Source organism: Oncorhynchus clarkii, unplaced genomic scaffold, assembly GCF_045791955.1.
Source record: "Oncorhynchus clarkii lewisi isolate Uvic-CL-2024 unplaced genomic scaffold, UVic_Ocla_1.0 unplaced_contig_2530_pilon_pilon, whole genome shotgun sequence".
NCBI classification, from domain to species: Eukaryota; Metazoa; Chordata; class Actinopteri; order Salmoniformes; family Salmonidae; genus Oncorhynchus; species Oncorhynchus clarkii.
In genome coordinates, this window is record NW_027261135.1 from 238,192 (window position 1) to 252,500 (window position 14,309).

A 14,309-nucleotide genomic window follows, 5' to 3' on the forward strand; every position below is an offset into this window, starting at 1 on the left:
CTCTCGACACACACACACACACACACACAGACAGACCTCCCCACCACTCATTCAGCAACAGCCTGCCTCACTGCTTGATAGTCAGCAGCGGCAGGTCACAGTGAAATACATATATATATATATATATATTTTTTTTTTTTCTTCAAGAGAAATGCCATTGCGGCGGATGTGTAAAATAGAAGTAGCCCAAAAACCCGCGACCAAAACATTTCAACCCGCGACATCGTACTCAAAGTAGCTACATTTCTGGTAACCCGCTGACATGGCAATCTTGCTTTTCGTATCTCCGCTCGACCGGATGGAACGCACCAACACAATCAAGGATTAGCTGTCGATTACCGATCAATCGAACTCAGAGCGGAAGTCGAAACTCAGAGCGGAAGTCGGAGAATGCACGATGACAAGAAGCTAGCTTGATATTAAAGAAACAAAAGCCCCCAAAATAGCTATCGCATAAGTGTTCCAACAGAGCGATTAATGAACGTGTGTTTCTAGTAAATGTTTAAATATTTGTTCATCCAAAAGAGGGGATTAGACATTTTGAAGAAAAAAAGGTAACCAGAAATAATCAAGTTAGCTAAATTAGCTTAAATGCTAGCAAACCCAAAAACCTGTCTAACTAGCTAGGTTACTAGCTTTTATTTTTTTTATAGCAACTAGGAAGCTAATATACATCTTTCAGTTATTTTTTTTGTCACTCATAAGATGTGATGTCACTTAGATGTACTGGCAGAAAGTGTCAGACAACTTTCTAGTTAGGTATCAGAGTAGCAACTTGACAAGTGTGATACCATTATTAGCTACGTAAACCTAGCTAGCTAACGGTATGTGAAATGTGTGAACATCATAAAAAGCTATATGGTATGTGAACACCCAAACTAGATCTAAACCATTGACTTAAATACATAATTAGGTTGTTCAGCCCGTATATATATACTGAGAAGTGTAACAACGTTGTGCATGTCTTTGAGGAGCTAATAATGCCGCTATATGTTGACTTAGAGGTTGGACCCAACCCTAACATTGTGTTGCCTTGAGGTAGCTAGCGTCTAACGTTGTAATGTTGTATCAGGATGGACCCAACCCTAACATTGTGTTGTCTTTCTGTAGCTAGCGTCTAACGTTGTGTCAGGATGGACCCAGCCTTGTTGAGAGAGCGGGAGCTCTTTAAGAAGAGGGCTCTCTCTCAGCCCACGGTTGAGAAGAGACCTGCAGCCTCCGAGTCAGGCGGTTCCAAGAAGAAGAAGTCCAAAGCTGACAAGGAGGCCTCTGGGTCCAAACATGGCGCAGGTAAGACCAGGGGTGTATTCATTACACCGATCCTGTTGCAAAACGTTTAGTCTGTTGCGAAAAGGTTTCCATTTACTCCAAATAGAAAACATTTTTCAAAGGAAAAATAGTTTTAAATTGGACAAATTAAGACAGGTCCCTCCCTGTTTCGTTTGCCCGGTTTGCTTCCATTTAGTTCTTAAACGGTAAACTGTTTTCGCTGCAAGAATGAATACACCCCAGAAGGGCTCTACAACCTGGGGTGTAATTCATTAGTGTAAAATGTAGTAAAAGGTTTTGCAACAAATGAAAACAAGCACCTCTTATTGGACAGATTTAGGTGTGTCCCTTCCTCCCCCATTTCAGCCTTTTTGCATCCATCTGGTTCCTACTAGTGAGTACACATCCTTTATATTTGGGTCATGTTCATTCGGCACCAAATGGAACAAATCTGACTGAAACAGGGAGGGATTACCTAAACTTTGCTGTAAAATATTTTTTTGCTACGGTGTGCCCCGATGAATACGACCCTAGTCTTGAAATCTATTATACTGCTGATTGTGTGTCACATCTGTAGCCTGGGTACCTGCTTGCTTCTACATTCCACAATGAAAGTGTTATTTTCTACAAACATGTTTTAAGTGGCTTATTTTGGGGTTTTTTCGTTGACCACAAACACTCGTTGTACATTTTTTTGAATAAGCTTAATTTCAACATCTGTCAGTACTTTTGAAATGAGACCACACAGTTTGTTTTTCTTACGTGATAATTGTTTATTCATCATCATCATCATCATCATCGTCATCATCATCGTCATCATCATCATCATTTTAGGCAAGTGAAATGATACCTTGTGCTCAATGCAAGTAGGTTATTTTATTTACATCGGTGTGTGTACAGGTGCCCCCCCCCCACCCCCATCCAAGAGAGAGTAGTATCATGGCCACTTGGCTGTGGTTTAAATATGTGTACAGGTGCCCCCCCCCCCACCCCCATCCAAGAGAGAGTAGTATCATGGCCACTTGGCTGTGGGTGTATAATATGTTGGTGAGCGGTGACATCATCACAGGCAACATGTTGATTACATCATTACGACACAGCAAGTTGTGAACAGTTTTTGTCAAATGGATGAGGACTTCACCTACAATGGCAGTCGAAGCATTAGGGAATAAAAACCATCTGTAAATTACATTAAAATGTGGGACGACTTGTGTGGTAGCTGGATCTTTTGGTGACATTTTAAAGTAACTGTCCAGGGATAACAGAATATTAACTTTAAAAGTTAGTTTAATTAACTCATAATGTTTTTTATTAATCCCATACTCGTATTTGTGGTCAAATCATAAATTGGAGGGAAAAAAACACTACAAAAACCCCCACCTCCCACTTGGATCTCAAACAGACCATTTAAAAAATGCTTGTTATTTCCTCATAAAGGATGAGGTCATCATCCTGAGCAGGATGAGATGGTCCAATCAGCGGTCTGCTACATTAATATTTTTAATAACCAGTACACGCCCACACCATTCCAACACACAAAAGCTGCTTTTTAACATAATTACTATTTTTGGGGGGGAAGGAAAACTTTCATAGAAATCTGGAAACATTACGACAGTTAATTTAATTTTTGGTAATATTGGTCATCTTGGTCATCTTGATCATCTTGGTCATCTTGGTCGTCTTGATCATCTTGGTCATCTTGGTCGTTGACTTTGGGTGACTTCCTTGCTCTGTAGGGTCCTAGAGGGTTGGCTATCATTGTGGATCTCCTCTGTGTCTTTAGCTGTTCTCGAATGGTATGTCTTGTACTTGTACAATGTGGTGATGGATGAAGATGCTCAACAGCTGTCGAATAATAGACTTGTTAAACCCCCTGGACTTGGCAAAGGAGAGCTCTTCTTCTCTCCTGCCTTCCCTGCTGACGTGCTTCGATTAGAACACACACACACACACACACACACACACACACGGGAGCAGGGACACACACACACACACACACATACGAAGGTGCAGTCTCACTGTTCTCAAACTGTGAGCACACAGCACAGTCAGTCTCGGGTCAGATTCAGGGTCAACAGTCATGACTTAACTTCCTGCTTGGCCCTGGTCACTGTGGCAACGACCCCTTTAACCCCCTTTACACCACCTCGGTTTGTGACCCCGTGGGACTGTGGATCTTCTCCACCATGTTCTGGAAGGGACCTTCCTCCTCCATCAGGTCACGATGGGTCTTCCCCTGCATGAGAAGGAAAACCATAGCTTAGGTTATTACAATGGGTTTAGGTTAGATCCAAGTAATTACAATGGGTTTAGGTTAGATCCAGGTAACCCTGGAACAGCTACAGTATAGTAACAGGCCTGGTCTAACCCTGGAACAGCTACAGTATAGTAACAGGCCTGGTCTAACCCTGGAACAGCTACAGTATAGTAACAGGCCTGGTCTAACCCTGGAACAGCTGATTGAACAGTATAGTAACAGGCCTGGTCTCACCTTGACACAGCTACAGTATAGTAACAGGCCTAGTCTCACCTTGACACAGCTACAGTATAGTAACAGGCCTGGTCTCACCTTGACACAGCAGCCACAGTCCAGCAGCTCGTAGAGGAAGGCCAGAGCTGCCAGGGAGACTACTGTGATGATGAAGAGGAGGAGGATGACGAAGCACGCTATGTTCCAGCCGTCGTGGAACGGGTACACCTCCTGAACCTGCAGGGAGACCTGGGACAGCGGGGCGGCGTCAGGGAGCCACGGGAGAGAGGTGGTGTTGAGACGGTCCATGTTGTTTCACCTGGGAGAGAAATGATAGAGGAAGTCATGGTTGGTTTGTGCCTGCAGAGGTTTGAGATGGCTGCTGGTGTTCAGGATGTTCTTCTGTCCTTCAGACCCGCAGTCTATAAAGACAGCCTTTATAGAGCCTCAACTCAGAGTTCTGGTACTGTGACCTGGAGGGAGACAGAACCTCTATACACAGAGTTCTGGTACTGTGACCTGGAGGGAGAGAGACATAACCTCTATACACAGAGTTCTGGTACTGTGACCTGGAGGGAGAGAGACATAACCTCTATACACAGAGTTCTGGTACTGTGACCTGGAGGGAGACAGAACCTCTATACACAGAGTTCTGGTACTGTGACCTGGAGGGAGACAGAACCTCTATACACAGAGTTCTGGTACTGTGACCTGGAGGGAGAGGGGGACAGAACCTCAAAACACAGAGTTCTGGTACTGTGACCTGGAGGGAGAGAGAGACAGAACCTCTAAACACAGTAAACACTTACTCCATCAGGACACAACCTCCTGGGGTGCATAGCGCCTTCCTGCTTACACACACACACACACACGCCAGGAGCAGTGAGAGCGACTGTGCTGACTGACCCAGTTTGGTTGAGTGAACCAGAGAGAGACTGAACACTGTTAGTGTCTAACCTCCAACCCTGAAACACTGTTAGTGTCTAACCTCCAACCCTGAAACACTGTTAGTGTCTAACCTCCTACCCTGAAACACTGTTAGTGTCTAACCTCCAACCCTGCAACACTGTTAGTGTCTAACCTCCTACCCTGAAACACTGTTAGTGTCTAACCTCCTACCCTGAAACACTGTTAGTGTCTAACCTCCTACCCTGAAACACTGTTAGTGTCTAACCTCCTACCCTGAAACACTGTTAGTGTCTAACCTCCTACCCTGAAACACTGTTAGTGTCTAACCTCCTACCCTGAAACACTGTTAGTGTCTAACCTCCTACCCTGAAACACTGTTAGTGTCTAACCTCCTACCCTGAAACACTGTTAGTGTCTAACCTCCTACCCTGAAACACTGTTAGTGTCTAACCTCCAACCCTGAAACACTGTTAGTATCTAACCTCCAACCCTGAAACACTGTTAGTGTCTAACCTCCAACCCTGAAACACTGTTAGTGTCTAACCTCCTACCCTGAAACACTGTTAGTGTCTAACCTCCTACCCTGAAACATTGTTAGAGTGTAACCTGGTTTGATTAGTTGTCTGTCTGTCTGTCTGTCTGTCTGTCTGTCTGTCTGTCTGTCTGTCTGTCTGTCTGTCTGAACCTTCTCTAGTTCAGATAGAATGTGTGCGATGAGTTTCACTGTTCTGTTCCGCATTCCACCTTTTGCTCGTTAAATATGTGTGTGACCGACTAGGCTATTGTTATCAGATGTGTGTGACCGACTAGGCTATTGTTATCAGATGTGTGTGTGTGTGTGTGTGTGTGTGTGTTTAGCAGTGAGTCATTCCACCTCTCCTCTCCTGTGTTTGAGCCCACTGTCATCATCTGCTCTGAGTAGCTTTACTGATGACTGTTGACTGATGACTGACTCACAGTATGTTACGTAGTGTTGTTAGTGTAACCTGATACAGGCCTGTCATTAGTCAGAGGACAGCATGTCTATTATATACAGTTCTATGTTACATAGTGTTGTTAGTGTAACCTGATACAGGCCTGTCATTAGTCAGAGGACAGCATGTCTATTATATACAGTTCTATGTTACATAGTGTTGTTAGTGTAAACTGATACAGGCCTGTCAGAGGACAGCATGTCTATTATATACAGTTCTATGTTACATAGTGTTGTTAGTGTAACCTGATACAGGCCTGTCACAGCATGTCTATTATATACAGTTCTATGTTACATAGTGTTGTTAGTGTAACCTGATACAGGCCTGTCATTAGTCAGAGGACAGCATGTCTATTATATAGAGTTCTGTGTTACATAGTGTTGTTAGTGTAACCTGATACAGGCAGGTCATTAGTCAGAGGACAGCAGACAGCATGTCTATTATATACAGTTCTATGTTACATAGTGGTGTTAGTGTAAACTGATACAGGCCTGTCAGAGGACAGCATGTCTATTATATACAGTTCTATGTTACATAGTGTTGTTAGTGTAACCTGATACAGGCCTGTCATTAGTCAGAGGACAGCATGTATATTATATACAATTCTATGTTACATAGTGTTGTTAGTGTAACCTGATACAGGCCTGTCATTAGAGGACAGCAGACAACATGTCTATTATATACAGTTCTATGTTGCATAGTGTTAGCAGACCACAGCCATCTCCTGACGGTTAGTCTAGTTACCCTGAACACAATGGCTCGGTCTCTGATGAAGTCAATGGGATCATGTGTTTATTAGGATCCCCATTAGCTGTTGTCATCTAATGAGATGTGAAGTAGCCAATAGGCCTTCAACTGTTTTCATGTTGCTATGGAAGTAGCCAATAGGCCTTCAACTGTTTTAATGTTGCTATGGAAGTAGCCAATAGGCCTTCAACTGTTTTCATGTTGCTATGGAAGTAGCCAATAGGCCTTCAACTGTTTTCATGTTGCTATGGAAGTAGCCAATAGGCCTTCAACTTTAATCAGACTGTTTTCATGTTGCTATGTGAAGTAGCCAATAGGCCTTCAACTGTTTTCATGTTGCTATGGAAGTAGCCAATAGGCCTTCAACTGTTTTCATGTTGCTATGGAAGTAGCCAATAGTCCTTCAACTGTTTTCATGTTGCTATGGAAGTAGCCAATAGGCCTTCAACTGTTTTCATGTTGCTATGGAAGTAGCCAATAGGCCTTCAACTGTTTTCATGTTGCTATGGAAGTAGCCAATAGGCCTTCAACTTTAATCAGACTGTTTTCATGTTGCTATGGAAGTAGCCAATAGGCCTTCAACTGTTTTAATGTTGCTATGGAAGTAGCCAATAGGCCTTAAACTTTAATCAGACTGTTTTAATGTTGCTATGGAAGTAGCCAATAGGCCTTCAACTGTTTTCATGTTGCTATGGAAGTAGTCAATAGGCCTTCAACTGTTTTAATGTTGCTATGGAAGTAGCCAATAGGCCTTCAACTTTAATCAGACTGTTTTCATGTTGCTATGGAACTAGCCAATAGGCCTTCAACTTTAATCAGACTGTTTTCATGTTGCTATGTGAAGTAGCCAATAGGCCTTCAACTGTTTTCATGTTGCTATGTGAAGTAGCCAATAGGCCTTCAACTTTAATCAGACTGTTTTCATGTTGCTATGTGAAGTAGCCAATAGGCCTTCAACTGTTTTCATGTTGCTATGTGAAGTAGTCAATAGGCCTTCAACTGTTTTCATGTTGCTATGGAAGTAGCCAATAGGCCTTAAACTTTAATCAGACTGTTTTAATGTTGCTATGGAAGTAGCCAATAGGCCTTCAACTGTTTTCATGTTGCTATGGAAGTAGTCAATAGGCCTTCAACTGTTTTAATGTTGCTATGGAAGTAGCCAATAGGCCTTCAACTTTAATCAGACTGTTTTCATGTTGCTATGGAACTAGCCAATAGGCCTTCAACTTTAATCAGACTGTTTTCATGTTGCTATGTGAAGTAGCCAATAGGCCTTCAACTTTAATCAGACTGTTTTCATGTTGCTATGGAAGTAGCCAATAGGCCTTCAACTTTAATCAGACTGTTTTCATGTTGCTATGTGAAGTAGCCAATAGGCCTTCAACTGTTTTCATGTTGCTATGTGAAGTAGTCAATAGGCCTTCAACTGTTTTCATGTTGCTATGGAAGTAGCCAATAGGCCTTCAACTGTTTTCATGTTGCTATGGAAGTAGCCAATAGGCCTTCAACTTTAATCAGACTGTTTTCATGTTGCTATGGAAGTAGCCAATAGGCCTTCAACTTTAATCAGACTGTTTTCATGTTGCTATGTGAAGTAGCCAATAGGCCTTCAACTGTTTTCATGTTGCTATGTGAAGTAGTCAATAGGCCTTCAACTGTTTTCATGTTGCTATGTGAAGTAGCCAATAGGCCTTCAACTGTTTTCATGTTGCTATGTTGTAGAGGATATTGATAGTCCACATTAGTAACACTGTCATGGTAACTGAAGGTCTCTCTCTCTGGGGAAAATACTGTAATACTTCCTGTGTGAAAGTGTCGTCTAATTGGGTTATTGGAGGTTCTGTTGGCTGATGTTGATGGAGAGAGAGAAGTGAAGGAACAGAGGGATATCATTCTTTATCTATTATGAATGTAGACCGATTCTTCCTCTACCCACACTACCATAGCCTAGTACCCCAGCACTACACCCCTCTCTGTTCCTCCCTACCGTTACCCTCTCCTCCTCTACCCACACCACACTACCATAGCCTAGTACCCCAGTACTACACCCCTCTCTGTTCCTCCCTATCGTTACCCTCTCCTCCTCTACCCACACCACACTACCATAGCCTAGTACCCCAGCACTACACCTCTCTCTGTTCCTCCCTACATTACCCTCTCCTCCCTCCCTCTCCACCCCTACCCCCTCCTCTCTCTCCTCCCTCCCTCTCCACCCCTACCCCCTCCTCTCCTCCCTCCCTCCCTCTCCACCCCTACCCCCTCCTCTCCTCCCTCTCTCCTTTTACACCCCTACCCCCTCCTCTCTCTCCTCCCTCCCTCTCCACCCCTACCCCCTCCTCTCCTCCCTCTCAAGCCCCCTCCCCCTTCTGTGTGTTCTCCCTGAAGTGGTGTAGGACCCCAGACAGACTGAGGCAGAGCGGTATCTCCTGCTGTGTCTGTCTGCAGGGGCTCCCACTGCCCCACCCCCCTCCCTAATGTCTAGTCCCATCCAGTCTGGAGGGGGTGAATACAGCCAAATCCACCCTAATTAAACCCTTTATAGAGTTTGTGTGTGTCCTTATTGAAATCCTTGCAGGAGAAGAAGCCTAGTCATCTCTATGCCAGTCTGAATCACAACAACCTTACTGCCTGCTTGGCACCCTATTCCCTGTGTAGTTTGACCCAGGAACCATCCTCTAGCAGTCTAGTCTCTCTCTGTTCTGCTACAAAAACACTCATCCTTTAGTCTGACAGTCTATATTAACACTCATCCTTTAGTCTGACAGTATGTTATATAGACACTCATCCTTTAGTCTGACAGTCTGCTACAAAAACACTCATCCTTAGTCTGGCAGTCTGTTATACAAACACTCATCCTTTAGTCTGACAGTCTATATAAACACTCATCCTTTACTCTGACTGTCTGTTACAAAAACTCATCCTTTAGTCTGACAGTCTGTTATACAAACACTCATCCTTTAGTCTGACAGTCTGTTACAAAAACACTCATCCTTTAGTCTGACAGTTTGTTACAAAAACACTCATCCTTTAGTCTGGCAGTCTGTTACAAAAACACTCATCCTTTACTCTGACAGTCTATATTAACACTCATCCTTTACTCTGACAGTCTATATTAACACTCATCCTTTACTCTGACAGTCTGTTATAAAAGATCTCATCCTTTACTCTGACAGTCTGTTATATAAACACTCATCCTTTACTCTGACAGTCTGTTATATAAACACTCATCCTTTACTCTGACAGTCTATATTAACACTCATCCTTTAGTCTGTTATATAAACACTCATACCGTCTGTCTGCTCACAGCGTAACCCATAGGCTGGGCTCCTGTCTGTCTGTCTGCTCACAGCATAACCCATAGGCTGGGCTCCTGTCTGTCTGTCTGCTCACAGCGTAACCCATAGGCTGGGCTCCCGTCTGTCTGTCTGCTCACAGCGTAACCCATAGGCTGGGCTCCCGTCTGTCTGCTCACAGCGTAACCCCTAGGCTGGGCTCCCGTCTGTCTGCTCACAGCGTAACCCATAGGCTGGGCTCCCGTCTGTCTGCTCACAGCGTAACCCATAGGCTGGGCTCCCGTCTGTCTGTCTGCTCACAGTGTAACCCATAGGCTGGGCTCCTGTCTGTCTGTCTGCTCACAGCGTAACCCATAGGCTGGGCTCCCGTCTGTCTGTCTGCTCACAGCGTAACCCATAGGCTGGGCTCCCGTCTGTCTGTCTGCTCACAGCGTAACCCATAGGCTGGGCTCCCGTCTGTCTGTCTGCTCACACCGTAACCCATAGGCTGGGCTCCCGTCTGTCTGTCTGCTCACAGCGTAACCCATACACTGGGCTCCTGTCTGTCTGCTCACAGTGTAACCCATAGGCTGGGCTCCCGTTTGTCTGCTCACAGCGTAACCCATAGGCTGGGCTCCCGTCTGTCTGTCTGCTCACAGCGTAACCCATAGGCTGGGCTCCCGTCTGTCTGTCTGCTCACAGCGTAACCCATAGGCTGGGCTCCCGTCTGTCTGTCTGCTCACAGCGTAACCCATAGGCTGGGCTCCCGTCTGTCTGTCTGCTCACAGCGTAACCCATAGGCTGGGCTCCCGTCTGTCTGTCTGCTCACAGTGTAACCCATAGGCTGGGCTCCCGTCTGTCTGCTCACAGTGTAACCCATAGACTGGGCTCCCGTCTGTCTGTCTGCTCACAGTGTAACCCATAGGCTGGGCTCCCGTCTGTCTGTCTGCTCACAGCGTAACCCATAGGCTGGGCTCCCGTCTGTCTGTCTGCTCACAGCGTAACCCATAGGCTGGGCTCCCGTCTGTCTGTCCTCTGGTGTTGATAAATCTTTTACCGTTTATAATGTAGTGCTATTACCCAGAATGCTGTAGGGATGGAAGGTAAACCCTCCTCTTATGAAAGCAATCACAGATACAATGTAGGCTTCATAGGATGGATTAGGCTAGTAGACACACACACTACACACACACACTACACACACACACACACACTACACACACACACACACTACACACTACACACACACACTACACACACACTACACACACTACACACACACACCCTACACACACTACACACACACACACACTACACACACACACTACACACACTGCACACACACACTACACACACACACACACACACACACACACACTACACACACACTACACACTACACACACACTACACACACACACACACACACACACACACACACACACTACACACACACACAGACAAGTGCCTTGCCCTGATACATGGCTGTAGCAGGCAAGCATGCAAACAGACTGCAGATCTGCCAGTGTGTCCACACACACACACTACACACACACACACACACTAACCGTCGTTGTGCCAGAGAAATATGCAGACTCACCTGTGTAGCTTCTACTGTGGGGTGGATGCTTGTAAAGGATTTAGGCAAAAGATGCTCTCGCTCTCCCTTCCCCCACTCTGTCTCTCTCTCTTCCTCTCTCTCTCGCTCTCTCTCTCGCTCTCTCTGTGTCTCTCTCTCCTCCCTGCCACTCCTTGCAGTTCTGCTCGTCTTCCCCACACAAGGCACAGCCTGTGCTCAGACCTTACCACTCTACCAATGGCTAAGCTCACCCTCGTTTCTCCCCTCTCTATTTGCCAAATCTTCTCAGATGAAATGAATGCCCCGCCTTCTCATTAGCACCCAGCAGCAGCTCCCGCCCACGTGATGAATCATTTAGTGAGTCACAACAACAGGCCGCTCTGATTGGCTGGTCTCCAGAAACAGGATCTCACAGCTGAAGCCACAGACGCAGAGCCACTAGAGTAGGGCCTGAAACGGAACCCTAGCTAGTGCCCTTATACCCCCTAGCTAGTGTCATGATACCCCCTAGATAGTGTCATGATACCCCCTAGATAGTCCCATGATACCCCCTAGCTAGTGCCATGATACCCCCTAGCTAGTGCCATGATACCCCCTAGCTAGTGCCATGATACCCCCTAGCTAGTGCCCTGATACCCCCTAGCTAGTGCCCTGATACCCCCTAGCTAGTGCCCTGATACCCCCTAGCTAGTGCCCAGATACCCCCTAGCTAGTGCCCAGATACCCCCTAGCTAGTGCCCTGATACCCCCTAGCTAGTGCCCAGATACCCCCTAGCTAGTGCCCTGATACCCCCTAGCTAGTGCCCTGATACCCCCTAGCTAGTGCCCAGATACCCCCTAGCTAGTGCCCAGATACCCCCTAGCTAGTGCCCTGATACCCCCTAGCTAGTGCCCAGATACCCCCTAGCTAGTGCCCAGATACCCCCTAGCTAGTGCCCTGATACCCCCTAGCTAGTGCCCTGATACCCCCTAGCTAGTGCCCTGATACCCCCTAGCTAGTGCCCTGATACCCCCTAGCTAGTGCCCTGATACCCCCTAGCTAGTGCCCTTATACCCCCTAGCTAGTGCCCTTATACCCCCTATCTAGTGCCCTTATACCCCCTATCTAGTGCCCTGATAACCCCCTAGCTAGTGCCCTGATACCCCCTAGCTAGTGCCCTGATACCCCCTAGCTAGTGCCCTTATACCCCCTATCTAGTGCCCTGATAACCCCCTAGCTAGTGCCCTGATACCCCCTAGCTAGTGCCCTGATACCCCCTAGCTAGTGCCCTGATACCCCCTAGCTAGTGCCCTGATAACCCCTAGCTAGTGCCCTGATAACCCCTAGCTAGTGCCCTGATACCCCCTAGCTAGTGCCCTGATACCCCCTAGCTAGTGCCCTGATAACCCCTAGCTAGTGCCCTGATAACCCCTAGCTAGTGCCCTGATAACCCCTAGCTAGTGCCCTGATAACCCCTAGCTAGTGCCCTGATAACCCCTAGCTAGTGCCCTGATAACCCCTAGCTAGTGCCCTGATAACCCCTAGCTAGTGCCCTGATAACCCCTAGCTAGTGCCCTGATAACCCCTAGCTAGTGCCCTGATAACCCCTAGCTAGTGCCCTGATAACCCCTAGCTAGTGCCCTGATACCCCCTAGCTAGTGCCCTGATAACCCCTAGCTAGTGCCCTGATAACCCCTAGCTAGTGCCCTGATAACCCCTAGCTAGTGCCCTGATACCCCCTAGCTAGTGCCCTGATAACCCCTAGCTAGTGCCCTGATAACCCCTAGCTAGTGCCCTGATACCCCCTAGCTAGTGCCCTGATAACCCCTAGCTAGTGCCCTGATACCCCCTAGCTAGTGCCCTTATACCCCCTATCTAGTGCCCTGATAACCCCCTAGCTAGTGCCCTGATACCCCCTAGCTAGTGCCCTGATACCCCCTAGCTAGTGCCCTGATACCCCCTAGCTAGTGCCCTGATAACCCCTAGCTAGTGCCCTGATAACCCCTAGCTAGTGCCCTGATACCCCCTAGCTAGTGCCCTGATACCCCCTAGCTAGTGCCCTGATAACCCCTAGCTAGTGCCCTGATAACCCCTAGCTAGTGCCCTGATAACCCCTAGCTAGTGCCCTGATAACCCCTAGCTAGTGCCCTGATAACCCCCTATCTAGTGCCCTGATAACCCCCTAGCTAGTGCCCTGATAACCCCCTAGCTAGTGCCCTGATAACCCCTAGCTAGTGCCCTGATAACCCCTAGCTAGTGCCCTGATACCCCCTAGCTAGTGCCCTGATACCCCCTAGCTAGTGCCCTGATACCCCCTAGCTAGTGCCCTGATAACCCCTAGCTAGTGCCCTGATACCCCCTAGCTAGTGCCCAGATACCCCCTAGCTAGTGCCCTGATACCCCCTAGCTAGTGCCCTGATACCCCCTAGCTAGTGCCCTGATAACCCCTAGCTAGTGCCCTGATACCCCCTAGCTAGTGCCCTGATACCCCCTAGCTAGTGCCCTGATACCCCCTAGCTAGTGCCCTGATACCCCCTAGCTAGTGCCCTGATACCCCCTAGCTAGTGCCATGATACCCCCTAGCTAGTGCCCTGATACCCCCTAGCTAGTGCCCTGATACCCCCTAGCTAGTGCCCTGATACCCCCTAGCTAGTGCCCTGATAACCCCTAGCTAGTGCCCTGATACCCCCTAGCTAGTGCCCTGATACCCCCTAGCTAGTGCCCTGATACCCCCTAGCTAGTGCCCTGATACCCCCTAGCTAGTGCCATGATACCCCCTAGCTAGTGCCCTGATACCCCCTAGCTAGTGCCCTGATAACCCCTAGCTAGTGCCCTGATACCCCCTAGCTAGTGCCCTGATAACCCCTAGCTAGTGCCCTGATAACCCCTAGCTAGTGCCCTGATACCCCCTAGCTAGTGCCCTGATAACCCCTAGCTAGTGCCCTGATACCCCCTAGCTAGTGCCCTTATACCCCCTATCTAGTGCCCTGATAACCCCCTAGCTAGTGCCCTGATACCCCCTAGCTAGTGCCCTGATACCCCCTAGCTAGTGCCCTGATACCCCCTAGCTAGTGCCCTGATAACCCCTAGCTAGTGCCCTGATAACCCCT

The 14,309-nt window shown here is 47.3% G+C and overlaps 2 protein-coding genes across 2 annotated transcripts in view; one reads left to right on the top strand and one right to left on the bottom strand.

Annotated features, from left to right (window-relative positions):
- Nucleotides 1-330: 330 nt before the first annotated feature.
- LOC139405158 (general transcription factor IIE subunit 2-like) overlaps nt 331-14,309 on the top strand; it is a 26,453-nt gene continuing 12,474 nt past the window's right edge. The window contains exons 1-2 of the mRNA XM_071147577.1: nt 331-554; nt 1,111-1,290. Of these exons, the coding sequence (XP_071003678.1) occupies nt 1,134-1,290 (157 nt within the window). The 5' untranslated portion in view covers nt 331-554; nt 1,111-1,133. The remainder of the gene's footprint in view (nt 555-1,110; nt 1,291-14,309) is intronic.
- LOC139405163 (small integral membrane protein 18-like) lies at nt 3,259-11,385 on the bottom strand. The gene is made up of 3 exons (XM_071147581.1): nt 11,241-11,385; nt 3,839-4,058; nt 3,259-3,505 (listed from the first exon to the last, which is right to left on the bottom strand). Exons 2-3 carry the CDS (start codon nt 4,046-4,048, stop codon nt 3,407-3,409), a joined length of 309 nt encoding a protein of 102 aa, XP_071003682.1. The 5' UTR covers nt 4,049-4,058; nt 11,241-11,385; the 3' UTR covers nt 3,259-3,406.